The 14,375-nt window shown below is 43.9% G+C and overlaps 1 protein-coding gene across 1 annotated transcript; it reads left to right on the forward strand.

Annotated features, from left to right (window-relative positions):
* The first annotated feature begins 4,118 nt into the window (after nucleotides 1-4,118).
* On the forward strand, nucleotides 4,119-4,322 carry LOC147911759 (small integral membrane protein 10-like protein 2A). The gene has a single exon (XM_087427674.1). It carries the CDS (start codon nucleotides 4,119-4,121, stop codon nucleotides 4,320-4,322), a length of 204 nt encoding a protein of 67 aa, XP_087283800.1.
* The last annotated feature ends 10,053 nt before the right edge of the window (nucleotides 4,323-14,375 follow it).

The following is a 14,375-nucleotide window of genomic DNA, read 5'->3' on the forward strand; positions in this document are numbered from 1 at the left end:
GATTCTGAAGTGAGGGCGGTCTGGTGGAGGACCGTGCCCTTAACCTGTGACGTTCGGCCTAACTGTGGATGGTGAGTGTCAATTGCACCACACCTCCTTCCCCTCATGAGGAGGGGTCCCCACTGCTCCACCGTAGGGCTGGGCCAGGGCATGTGAATAGTCCAGAGCCTTGCTCTGGGACTTGGCACAGTCACCAATATTAAACCTTCACCCGGAAGAGCAATGGCTGCCCAAGCCTGACCCGGACCACCTGCCTGGATCAGCAGAGGAACTCAGACCCCACACAGGAGGGACCAGACCCTCATGTCTGTGCCTCTCTGTCTGCAGGCCAGGCCCTAATCATACCCTGAGTTCATGGGAAACAGCTAGATGGACAGAGAGACAGCTGGACGGGTACATAGACAGAAAGATAAAATGGGAGGGAGGGAGGAAGCTTGCGAGGACACCAGTGCTGGACCTACTGCAGAGGACCGGCGGGGTCCACCTCCCTGTGTCTGGAGGAGACTTCTGCCCCAGCAACTTCCTGCACACTCAAAGCCTCGACAACCTGAGTCACTCTTGTTTTGGGCCTCACCAAAATCCCCTTGAAGAGTGAGTGCCTGGAAGACCACCCCCGAATGTGCTGAGAAGTCATCAGTCGCTCCCAAAGGCTTGGCAGACATTGGCCCTCCTGGGGTGGGGCCAGGAACCAAAAAAAGAAGTGAAATAAGAACACTGAAGAAGGCGAGCCCCTTAGCAATCCCTCCTTTCTATTGGCTGCCTAAATCACGTCAGCTTATCTCCGAGTTGGAACATTTTAAGGAAAAGGTAGAAGACAGAAGGGGTAAGGGCCAAATGAAGTGCGTGGAATGTCCTGTGTCTTGAGGAGGATCAGAGACCCTTGTCCTCCATGTGAACAAGGGAGCTCTGTACGTCACACACGGTCCAGGCATTATGTATACTGGTGTTAACATAATGGAAACTCGCCTGTTATTTTATCCTCAAAATGAGTTTACCAAATTTAGCAAGCTCTGCTGCTTTCTTCAGATATTATAACTTTTTATAAGGTTTTCATAGGAGTGGTGTTCTCTGGGAGTGCTCTCAGCATATCCATCTGATAAACACACACGCGCACACACACATTTCCCCTGTAGACAGCTGCTCAGATGTTTTCAGATGCATGTAACTTCAGATCTAACTTCAGGCAATGGGATGGACACTGCCAATTTAAAAGGCAAATTCACCAGTTATTTTACCCTCAAAACGAGTTTATTTGGAAATAGCCAAAAGAATTGCAATTCAGGATGTGCATGCTACGGTAAACCATAGGCAAGCTGGGAAAACAACCTGAGGGGAGCTACTTTTATAGAGGAAAAGGGGGTGTAGGGAGAGGTTGTTCTAAAGGAAAGTCCATTGGGGGAAAGCAACAGTTCAGGGCAGCAACAGCTTCTTATTGGCTGAGCTGCAGTGTTTCTCATTGGCTGGGCTGTGGGGTTTCTCATTGCCTGGGCTGCTGCTAGGTGGGGAGAGAAATCTTCCTTCAGTAGTAGTACTTCCTTCAGTACATCCTCTGGAAGATGTTTGTCTCTTTCTGTTTGGAGTAATTGACATGTGTGAGAGGGCTGGAGAGCTTCCCCTATAGGCCTTCCAGACTCCAATTTAGTTAAGGTCTCTTTTACTAATTTCCACTCTGGTATATACACAGGCCTGGGCACCAAGACCCCTGTTCTGAGAGCCAGGGTGTCCAGTGCCAGAAATCGATTCCCTTTAGTCTTCACATGTACCCTCAGGCCAGTGGTTCTCAGGGAGGCTCATATGGTCTGGCCCATAAAAAGAATGGTCCTTAAAATGTTTCTTAAAATGTTCCAACTTGGAGATAAGCTGATGTGATTTAGGCAGCCAATAGAAAGGAGGGATTGCTAAGGGGCTTGCCTTCTTCAGTGTTCTGATTTAACTTCTTTTTTTGGTTCCTCAATAAATGGAAGAAGTGACACACCTCAAGACTTCCCCAGGCTCCGCCCAGGAGACAGGGACACAAAATGGTCCCTGGGGTGCGTGAGGCACAGGTCGCAAAGGGTGCAGTCGAGCAGAACATGTAGCCAAGTCCCCTCGAGTTCACTCCCAGCAGCTGCTGATGCAAGGAATCCCCTGGGCCCATCCACTCCACTGCTGACCAGGCCGCCTGTGCTGAGCCTTCCTGCGGGCCTCCCTGCTGCCTCTGTGGGACCCTGTGAATTGGGGTCCATCAGGCTGGATGAGAAAACCCTCTCATGCTAGCGTTGCAGACTCCAAAGGGTGAAACAGAGAGGCACCTCATTCAGCCTTTAAACCTTTGGGCTCAGCCCCAAGGCACCGAGAATCCCCACCCCCCAGAGAAGCAAGGCAGCTACAGCTCTCCCTCCCCTTGGTCAGTGGCTCTAAACCGTTCTGTTTGCATGGCCCCTTCTGTTGTGTGTGTGTCCTCTTGCTCCCTGCATTTTTATTTGTCAAACTGTACCAATGAAGAACCATTCACTTTTCCCCTTTCCTGATTAAGATGTCCACGACTGAATGTACAATAAAATCAATGTCCCAATGATTCTTATGATGTCATCAACAGCCAATCAGAGCTTCTTACCAGCATAATATAATCAATGTGACCACAATGAGTTGATACAATTTCAGCGAGCAAACATAATTGAAAACAAACAAAAAGCAAAGTGAAATAAGTCAGAGGGAGAAGGTCAAATACCTTATGATTTCCTTCATTAAGTAGTAGATAACAACAACAATAAACAAACACATAGAGACAGAGATTGGATTGGTCGTTACCAGAGGGGAAGGGGGGAGGGAGGAGGGCGAAAGGGATAATTCGGCACATGTGTGTGGTGATGGGTTGTAATTAGTATTTGGGTGGTAAACATGATGTAATCTATGCAGAAATAGAAGTATAATGATGTACACCTGAAATTTATACAATGTTATAAACCAATGTTACTGCAATAAACAAAAAATTTTTAAAAAAAAGAAAAGAAACAAAAAGACTTCTTCAGTTCCAAATTTCTTTGTTCTCTTGGAAAAAAAAAAACACCTGCCCATTTTACTTACTTATGTATTTATTTATCTATACTTGCTGATCCTGGGTAGAAAATACACATGAGAGGTAACCCCCAAATCTCCCCAAGTGTCTCCTGTTCTTGCCTGTTGTAGTGGATGCGATTGAGGTGTAATGATAATGTCCTAAGACTCGAGGGACCATGATTGCAATGCAGGCAGGACCAGGAGTCAACTGCATGCTCACTGCTTCCAGCTTTGGTCCTCACGACTTCTGGACTGATGTTTCGCAGAACCATGCTGGTCACCCTTCCTCTGCCTCTCCCACAAGCAGGAAGAGGAGATGCCCCCGCCACCTCTACAATATGCAGATGTGGATTGGCGGTCTTCATGAAGTGGCCAAAAGGACGGCTTTGCATAGGAAGGTGACAGATTACCTACTACCCTTCATACTTTAACGAGGAGAGAACTTCAATCTGGCCTGGAGACCCCTGACTCTGCCACCAAGGCCCTGACATCAATGCCCCAGATTACAGAGCTCACCAATCCTGGTGCAGGATTTGAAGCCCATGCAGAGCCACATCTTCATTGACCATGCTTGTAGCCATTGCAAATAACAAAATCTACAAGCGGGAGCTTTTCCAACTTGCAAAATTTTTTGGAAGAACGTAAGTATTTTACAGATTCCAAGACCAAATGAATAAACACACTTCAGAGGCAAAGAATTGAGGGTTGCTCAGGAAGACTCAACAGGTGGTCTGTTAAATACGATCTCTACAACAGCAAAGGGATTAGGCAGACTTAGCAGAAAATCACTCAGCCTGGGGGTGTATTTTTAAAATCCAAACTTAGTAGGACAAAGACTGATTGCCCTGAGGCAACTTACCCTGCTGCGCCCCGCAGCGGGGCATCACCAATCCCGGGCCAGAGCGCTGCAGGGGAAGGAGGGCGCCCTCCGCGCAGCGCAGCTCGCATCTGCGGCCGCCCATTCGGCCTCCCGCACCGATTCCCCCCGCGTGCGTCCCTCTGTCCGTCGGTCGGTGGTTCCGCGGAGCCGGCTGGGGGCCCGGGGCTCCGGGCACGGTACGGGAAGCTCCGCCAGCCCGATGGCGGCGGCGGCCCTGTCGGGCCCGGCGGTGCGGCTGTCGCGCTCGGTGGCGGCCCGCGGCTCCGACGGCGCCTTCTGCAAGGGGCTCACGCGCACGCTGCTCTCCTTCTTCCACCTGGCCTGGCGGCTGCGCATGAACTTCCCCTACTTCTACGTCGTGGCCTCCGTGATGCTCAACGTCCGCCTGCAGATACATATTTAGAGCAACTAACTTGGGGACATGGGTGGGTGTGTGTGTGTGTGTGGGTGTCAGTAACTAACTTGGGGACATGGGTGTGTGTGTGTGTGTGTGTGTCCCGGGCAGCATGGCTGCCTTCCACCCACCAGCTCACCGCCCTAGAGCAAAGCAACCAGCTCCCCTCGCACCTGCGGACTGGCCCGTCTGTCTTTCCATTGCCTCCTCTTCTAATAGAAATGGGCCAGTAGAATCATGATTTGCGGAATGCCTGCAGTATAACCAAAAAAGCCTGAGATATAACGAAAAGTGGACTCTCAAGGAAATGGAGAATTCAAGGACCAGAAAAGAACTTAGAAATCTGAAAATCCTCAAAATGTTTGAGAAGTGCTTGCATCCATAAAACAAAAGACAGCACGAACTTCAGGAAATGACAATGGGCACAGGATGCCCCAAGGAAAAAAGGAAAGGTTGCTAACAAGTTAAATAAAGAGCAACTGTACAGGAATGGTCCCAATCGGAGGCCAATCTTCCAAATTAGAATAAGACTAACAGACTTCCAACTGAAGGGAATGAATTCTCAGCAACAGATGGATGGAGTTTGCAGCTGGAGGAAATCAATAACATGACCTGGAAGGCATACATTTCTTCATCCCAAAAGAAACACAATGGCAAACAGAAGCTACAGGGGAAACAAAGATTTCCAACTGTACATGGAAAGCATGCTATAAAAGTGACCTCAGATGGGGCCTGCTTGTGAACTGTAGCCAGGAGCAAGAGACGGAATGAGCTTGATCATTGGCACGTGGACCAAGACTCTGCAGGCACAGATGAGAAAATCCAATTGTAGCATCCCACTTTGCTACTCAGTGAACAGTATTTAAATAACACTGCAATGGAAATATTAGTTACGGTTTCCGTTTTTAGAGTGAATCTCTAGGAAAAGCAGGGAAGACTTCATTGTGGTTAGAGAGCAGATGGGAATGTTCCCAACTTTGACAGTGTGCGAGGACACGCAGCAAGTTGGCAGGCAGCGGGCAGGAAATGGAACAGGGGTGTTCTTCTCATGAGGCAGGAAGCCCAGGTACTGTCTCCAGTTGAAAGAATAAGACAGGTTTACGGATCATATTAGTAAAGTGAACAAGGACACCAACAGAAGAGTGAGAAGTAGTGACACAAGCAGACCGAGGGGGAAGAGAGCCAAGGGGACTGCTGGAGTCAGCAGAAAAGGCCTCACGTCACCAAGTCAACAAGTTGTAATAAAAGCACGTTATTGAGAAAAATGGAGGTAACCTCTCAACAGACGTGTCAAGTTTTTGCCTCTGGGTTGGAGAACAGAGAGTGCAGAAGGATGGGCAGGATTCACTGCTTTTCATTATGCGCCCTTTTGTACTATTTGATTTTTTAAAAAACTATACATGCATGTATTGCTTTGATTAAAAATTAAAACTATTAAAAATGAATTTACTGCAATTAGAAGGAAATTTGGGAGGGGCATTGCGGAGTGGCACACAAGGCCGGGTAGATTCTGCCTTCCTGCCTTTCTGCAATAGTGTATGAGGTCCTTAAATGTTCCTGAGTCATCACATGAAATATGATTTCCATGCTTTCCAAGCAACTCATAGACCACGAAGAAATGCTTCAAAACTAGAAATGGCCGGTAATCCTCAGCCCAGAGCTTGTTCACTCTATGAAACTTTGCATCACCAAACCTCTGTGATGTCATACTTAAGGTATAAACCAAACAAAAAATGTGATTAATTTTTGAAAACTTAAAAATTGGACAAGCGCCCCGTGGTGTTTATACAAGGTTCTCACATTTTAGTGTTGGTCATAATAGCAAGACAGTGGGGGTCACGGGAGCACCGTGAGGCCGAACATCCACCACAATAACCAAAGTGCACACTCTAAGCAGGGTGGGGTGCTGCCTGATGCTAAGCGTATGCAGGAACTGGTAGAACATCACAGAGGAAGGGGTCAGACTCAGGCTAGAACTCCACTGTCCCCTGACCTCCATAAGCTCCCCCTCCACCCTGTGTAGCTACTATTGCAGGGCTGTGCTGGGTCCATGGCACAAGCGTTGACTTAGAGGCACTTTCCAATGAGGCTCTGAGAGGTCTGGGGCTGTCCTGCTGCCCGTGGCGAGTCACCAGGCTCAGGGGGTGCAGGTGCTCCCGGGGGAAGGCCAAGGGGAAGGATCCCCAGTATTAGAGCAGATTCCTCTGCACGTGGATTAGTCTGCTCAATTGCCATAACCAATACCACAGACTGGGGGGCAGAAACAGCAGACCCCGACTTTCTTATAGTTCTGGAGACCGGAAGTGCAAGATCAAGGTGCCAGCAGGGTTGGTTTCTGCTGAGGCCTCTCTTCCTGGCTTTCAAAAGGCCACCTTCTCACTGTGTGCACACTTGGCCTTTCTTCTCTGTGCGTGTAGCGAGAGAGAGCTGGTGTCCCTTCTTCCTCTTACAGGGACACTAGTCCTGTCCGAATAGGGTACCACCATTATGGCCTCACTTAACCTTAATGCCGTCCCTAAAGGCCCCATGTCCAAATTCAGGCACACTGGAAGTTAGGGTTTCCCCACATGAATTTGGTGGGGGGACACAACTCACTCCATAACAGCAGGTGAGATGGTCCTCAGATGTCTCTTGTGGTAATAATACCCCCCTTGCTGCTGATGATAACTGCCACCCCTGGACTGATCTATTACTGGCTCCCTCCACCACACTACAAAGCGGACAGCACATTTGAATGGCACCTGCTTCTCACTGGCATCCTCAGCCCAGAGAGAACAGCCAGCAGAAGTGCTTTTGAAAGCTTCTGATGCTTCCCTCACCCACTAGTTTCTCGAGGCAAGGGTTCCAGAACAGACGTTTGACTTTCTTTGGAGGGCAAAGGTAGGGAGGGGATGGGTGGATGCTCATGACATCCAATACGGTATCCTCATGTTGAGAAGTTTTGAATGTTTCCCCTGCCAGTGGGCTTCCAGCCTGTCAATGCCACATGTCACAGGCCAGCATCTGTTCCAGTTTTGCATTAGGCCACCCAGAAAACAGAATCACAGCCTGCTGCCTGAGCCCAGCAGAGTGAATACACTTCATGAACGCCTACTACTCGTTCTGTGTTTAACTCTATTCCTTGGTGGACACTGCATGTCACTTCCCACCCCTGGATAAATGCCTTAATTCAATCTAGAAGGATGACAGCATCTATGGATGGGGGATACTATCCTCTCCATGAGGTGGCCCCTCCTCCTCCACACGGAAACACACTGGTCCCATGGAATAGAATAGACAGCAAGTATTGAATCACAGCATGAAAATGATGATTTAATCCTTCTCAGTGGATCTGGAATGACCCATCTTCACACACTAAGCATTTTATCTTCTCTACTGGGTGGGGGGATCAAGGGGTTACCAGTATTTGACTTCAATGCCCATTGCCCCACACAATGATAAGTGCAAGCTAATCACGATTCTACCATTCCCTTTGTCAGCGAAGGGAAAAGAAAACAATGGGGATGTGATCCCCTCAGGGCCAGCGAAGTGGGAAAAGTGCACTAGGGTGCCTCTGAGAAAGGGCTCCTCTCTCCTAAGAAGTCAGTGCAGGGCAGGGTGTTCCTTTTTGTTGCCTGTGGAAATTGTCAGATCTGGATGCGGCCCCAGGGAACTGCTGTAGCCATCTTCCCTGAGCCTGATAGTGAAGCCAAGTCATAGAGGATGACAGAGCCAAGGGAATCACAAAGTAGGGGAGCTGGAGCCCTGTATCTAGAGCCTGATATATCTCTGGACTTCTCTCCTGCTGACTCTAAAGAAAGGGAAGCTCTTACTAAGTGTGTAACAGGCATTTGAAGTGCACATGTGCATTCCCTGTGTGTGTGTGTGTGATGCTATATCTCGCCCAACAGAAATTAGTAGAGTCGCCAAAGTCAAGTATTACCCTTCATCCAAACTGTCACTGATGCACTGAAGGAGTTTAGTGAGAATAAATCAGAAGATCAGATGGTGAAAGTGAGGCTGAGGGAGGGGAGGGGACCTCCCAAGGTCACTTTGGAAGTTAGTAGCAGATACAAGACTAGAACTCTGGCATCGGCCTGAGAGAGTCTGAAACGCTCCACATATTCTAGGATTCTAATGAAGAACAGTTGGGACAAGAGAAAAGGTTCTCGAAATGACTGGATTTCAAAAGGCATCTCTCTAAAGAGCCCGTCATCAGATATATTTTTAAAAGTAGTCCTTCTCAAGGAATATATCAACTGAGAGCGGGCTTGGGGAAACCGGTTGTCTCAGCCAGACATATGTCTCTGCCCAAACCTTAATACCCAGGAGATGGTACTGTGGGCAGAGTAATTGGCTTCTTGGCCACAACAGGCTCTATGGGAAAGGTACTGCTGCCCCTCACCTCTCCTTTCCCAACCTAGACTTCATCTTCCCTCAGTCCTCCTCTTCCCAAGCTGGTAACCTGGCCTCTGAGGAATCCACACACACAGTCTAGGCGCTGCTTGCTCCAAGGCACCATATCATGACAGACAGTCATTTGACTCAACTGTTGTATTTCCATGCTCTAATTCACCCAGTCATTGTTCAACTTCTGCCTGTGCAGGCACAGGCTAAAACCAACAAATACACTGCCATCCAGAGGTCATTTTTTTCTTTTTTGAGAAGATGAAGTATACAATTTTTATTTGGGATGTTATATTCTTTATTTTTTGTTTGTTTATTGTGGTAACATTGGTTTATAAAATTGTATCAATTTCAGGTGTACATCATTATACTTCTATTTCTGCATGGGTTGCATCATGTTCTCATGTGCACCACCCAAATACTAATTACAATCCATCATCACAGACGTTCTTATTTATCCCTTTCACCCTCCTCCCTCCCCACTTCCCCTCTGGTAACCACCAATCCAATCTCTGTCTCTATGTGTTTGTTTGATGTTGTTATTATCTACTACTTAAGGAGTGAGATCATACAGTATTTGACCTTCTCCCTCTGACATATTTCACTTTGCATCATACCCTCAATGTCCATCCATGTTGTCACAAATGGCTGGATTTCATCGTTTCTTATGTCTGAGTAGTATTCCATTGTGTATATATACCACATCTTCTTTATCCATTTGTCCCTTGATGGGCACTTAGGTTGCTTCCAAGTCTTGGCTATTGTGAATAAGGCTGCAATAAACACAGGGGTGCATGTATCTTTATGCATTGGTGTTTTCACGTTCTTTGGATAAATACCCAGCAGTGGAATAGCTGGATCGTATGGTAGTTCTATCCTTAATTTTTTGAGGAATCTCCATACTGTTTTCATAGTGGATGCACCAGTTTGCACTCCCACCAGCAGTGTATGAGAGTTCTCTTCTCTCCTCATCCTCTCCAAAACATGTTGTTTTCTGTCTTGTTAATTATAGCCATTCTGACGGGCGTGAGGTGATATCTCATTGTAGTTTTGATTTGCATTTCCCTGATAGTTAATGATGTTGAACATCTTTTCATGTGCCTGTTGGCCATCTGTATATCTTCTTTGGAGAAATGTCTGTTCATGTCTTTTGCCCATTTTTTAATTGGGTTGCTAGTTTTTTTGTTGTTGAGATGCATGTGTTCTTTATATATTTTGGAGATTAAGCCCTTATCAGATGTATGGTTGGCAAATATCTTCCCCCAATTGTTAGTTTGTCTTTTCATTTTGTTGATGGTTTCCTTTGCTGTGCAGAAGGTTTTTAGTTTAATGTAGTCCCATTTATTTATTTTTTCTATTGTTTCTCTTGTCTGGTCAGACATGGTGCTTGAAAATATGTAGCTAAGAGGGATGTCGAAGAGCATACTGCCTAGGTTTTCTTCTAGTAGTTTCATAGTTTCAGGTCTTACATTCAAATCTTTAATCCATTTGGAGTTAATTTTTGCGTATGGTGTAAGGTAATGGTCTACTTTCATTTTTTTGCATGTGGCTGTCCAGTTTTCCCAACACCATTTATTGAAGAGACTTTCCTTTCTCCATTGTATGTTCTTGGCTCCTTTGTCAAAGATTAGCTGTCCATAGATGTGTGGGTTTCTTTCTGGGCTTTCGATTCTATTCCATTGATCTGTGTGTCCGTTTTTGTGCCAGTACCATGCTGTTTTGGTTACTATGGCTTTGAAGTATATCTTGAAATCAGAAAGTGTGATACTTCCAGCTTTGTTCTTTGTTCTCAGGATTCCTTTAGTAATTCGGGTTCTTTTGTTGTTCCATATAAAAATTTTAGGATTCTTTGTTCTATTTCTATGAAAAATGTTGTTGGAACTTTGATAGGGACTGCATTGAATCTATAGATTGCTTTAGGAAGTATCGACATCTTAACTACGTTAATTCTTCCAGTCCAAGAGCACGGAATATCTTTCCATTTCATTGTGTCTTCTTCAATTTCTTTCAGCAGTGTTTTATAGTTTTCAATGTACAGATCTTTCACCTCTTTGGTTAAGTTTATTCCTAGGTATTTTATTCTTTTTGTTGCAATTGTAAATGGGATTGTATTCTTAATTTCTCTTTCTGCTACTTCGTTGTTAGTGTATAGAAATAGAACTCATTTTTGTTTGTTGATTTTGTATCCTGCAGCTTCACCGTATTCGTTTATTACTTCTAAAAGTTTTTTGGTGGATTCTCTAGGGTTTTCTATATATAAAATCATGTCATCTGCAAATAGTGACAGTTTCACTTCTTCCTTTCCAATTTGGATCCCTTTTATTTCTTTTTCTTGCCTGATTGCTCTGGCTAGGACTTCCAATACTATGTTAAATAGGAGTGGTGAGAGTGGGCATTCTTGTCTGGCTCCTGTTCTTAGAGGGATAGCTTTCAGGTTTTCACCATTGAGGATGATATTAACTGTGGGTTTGTCATATATGGCTTTTATTATGTTGAGGTACTTTCCTTCTATACCTATTTTATTCAGAGTTTTTATCATAAATGGATGCTGTATCTTGTCAAATGCTTTCTCTGCATCTATTGAGATGATCATGTGATTTTTATTCTTCATTTTATTAATGTGGTGTATCATAGTGATTGATTTGTGGATGTTGAACCATCCCGGCATCCTGGGAATAAATCCCACCTGATCATGGTGTATAACCTTTTTAATGTATTGTTGTATGCGATTTGCTAGTATTTTGTGGAGGATTTTTGCATCGATGTTCATCAGTGATATTGGCCTGTAATTTTCTTTTTTTGTGTTGTCCTTGTCTGGTTTTGGTATCAGGGTAATGTTGGCTTCGTAGAATGAGTTAGGGAGCTTCCCCCCCTCCTCAATTTTTTGGAAGAGTTTGAGAAGGATAGGTATTAAGTCTTCTTTGAACATTTGGTAGAATTCACCAGGGAAGCCGTTTGGTCCTGGACTTTTATTTTGGGGGAGGTTTTTGATGACTGTTTCGATCTCCTTACTGGTGATTGGTTTATTCAAATTCTCTATTTCTTCTTGATCCAGTTTTGGCAGATTTTATGAGTCTAAGAATTTATCCATTTGTTCCAGATTGTTCAATTTGTTGGCATATAGCTTTTCATAGTATTCTCTTATAATCTTTTGTATTTTTTAGGTGTCCCTTGTAGTTTCTCCTCTTTCATTTCTGATTTTACTTATTTGAGCCTTCTCTCTTTTTTCCTTGTTGAGTCTAGCTAAAGGTTTGTCAATTTTGTTTATCTTTTCAAAAAACTAGCTCTTGGTTTTATTAATTATTTCTATTGTTTTTTTTAGTCTCTATTTCATTTATTTCTGCTCTGATTTTTATTATTTCCCTTCTTCTACTGATTTGGGGCTTTGTTTGTTCTTCTTCTACTTCCTTTAGGTACATTGTTACATTGTTTATTTGAGATTTTTCTTGTTTGTTGAGATAGGCCTGTATTGCTGTAAACTTCCCTCTTAGAATCGCTTTTGCTCTATCTCATAAATTCTGGCATGTCGTATTTTCAATTTCATTTGTCTCCAGGTATTTTTTGATTTCTCTTTTGATTTCTTCATTGACCCAATCATTGTTCAGTAGCATTTTGTTTAAACTCCACATATTTGTGGCTTTTCTGATTTTCTTCCAATAATTGATTTCTACTTTCATACCGTTGTGGTCAGCAAAGATGCTTGGTATTATTTCAGTTTATTTAATTCATTCTTAAATTTATGGAGACTTGTTTTGTGGCCTAATATGTGATCAATCCGACAGAATGTTCCATGTGCATTTGAAAAGAACAGGTATTCTTCGGTTTTTGGATGGAATGTTCAGTATATATCTACTATGTCCATGTGTTCTAGTGTGTCGTTTAAGGGCAATGTTTCCTTATGGATCTTCCGTTTGGATGATCTATCCATTGGTTTAAGCAGAGTGTTAAAGTCTCCTACTATTATTGTGATACTGTCTATTTCTCTTTTTATGTCTGTTAATAATTGTCTTATATATTTAGGTGTTCCTACGTTGGGTGCCTAGATATTGAGAAGTGTTATATGCTCTTGTTGGATTGTTCCCTTGATCATTATGTAATGCCCTTCTTTGTCTCTTTTTACAGTTTTTGTTTTAAAGTCTATTTTGTCTGATATGAGTATTGCTACCCCAGCTTTCTTTTCATTGCCATTTGCGTGGAATATCTTTTTCCATCCCTTCACTTTCAGTTTGTGAGTATCTTTAGGTCTGAAGTGGGTCTCTTCTTTGCAGCATATATATGGGTCTTGTTTTTTTATCCAATCAGCCACCCTATGCCTCTTAATTGGAGCATTTAGTCCCTTGACGTTTAAAGTAGCTATTGATAAGTATGTACTTGCTGCCATTTTTTAACTTTTTTTTCTCGGTGTTTTAGTAGTCCTTCTCCCTTCCTTTCTTCTTCTCTTGCTCTCCTTCCTTGTGGTTTGATGGCTTTCTTTAGTATTTGGTTTGCATTCCTTTCTATTAGATTTTTTTGTGTATTTATTATAGGTTTCTGGTTTGTGATTACCATGGGGTCCATATACAGTAACCTACGTATATAGGAATCTATATTAAGTTGATGGTCTCCTTAGTTTGACCTCTGTCTGAAAGCTCTACTCTTCAACTCCCCTCCTCCCACATTTCATGTTTTTGATATCATATCTAACCTCTTTTATGTGCATTTGTATCCATTACCCTCTTATCATGGAAATACATAATTTTGCCTATTGGTGGTCGTCTCATTTCCCCTTAAATAAGTCCTTTTAGCATTTCTCATAGTATTGGTTTCTTGGTGGCAAACAACTTTAATTTTTGCTTGTCTGGGAAACTTTTTATCTCTCCTTCCATTTTCAATGATAACCTTGCTGGCTAGAGTATTCTTGGCTGTAGGTTTTTCCTTTTAGCCCTGTAAATATATCGTGCCACTCTCTTCTAGCCTGTGAGGTTTCTGCTGAGAAGTCAGCTGACAGCCTTCTGGGGTTTCCTTTGTATGTAGCTTGTCTTTCTCTTGCAGCTTTTAGGATTCTCTCTAATTCTGGACATTTTAATTATGATGTGTCTTGGTGTGGGCCACTTGGGGTTTATCTTGTTTAGTGCTCACTGTGCTTCCTGTACCTGGATGTCTGTTTCCTTCCTTAGGTTAGGGAAGTTTCCATCTATTATTTCTTCAAATAGATTCTCTGCTCCTTTGTCTCACTCTTCTACTTCTGGGACACATATAACACGATGTTAGTGCACTTGATGTTGTGCCAGAGGTCCCTTAGACTGTCCTCAATCTTTTTAATTCTTTTTTCTTTTACCTGTTCAGATTGGGTGATTTCTTCTAGTCTTTTATCCAGCTCGCAGATCCGTTCTTCTGTATCCTCAACTCTGCTTTTGAGTCCCTCTAGTGAATTTTTCATTTCCAGTATTGTATTCTTCATTTCTGATTGGTTCTTTTTCATATCTTCCATTTCTTTGTTGACATTCTCACTGAGTTCATCCATTCTTTTCCCAAGATCAGTGAGCATCCTTAACACTCTTTGTTTGACCTCTCTGTCGGGTAGTTGCTCACTTCTGTTTCACTTAGTTCCTTTTCTGAGGTTTTGTCCTGTTCCCTTACTTGGAACGTATTCCTTTGCCTCCTCATTTTGCCTCTTTCCCTGTGCTTGTGTCTATG

Source organism: Ceratotherium simum, chromosome X (assembly GCF_057802395.1).
Source record: "Ceratotherium simum simum isolate JZ-2026a chromosome X, ASM5780239v1, whole genome shotgun sequence".
NCBI classification, from domain to species: Eukaryota; Metazoa; Chordata; class Mammalia; order Perissodactyla; family Rhinocerotidae; genus Ceratotherium; species Ceratotherium simum.

Excerpts from the sequence above, each read along its gene's own strand:
- LOC147911759 (XM_087427674.1), top strand. The coding sequence starts at position 4,119 with ATGGCGGCGGCGGCCCTGTCGGGCCCGGCGGTGCGGCTGTCGCGCTCG.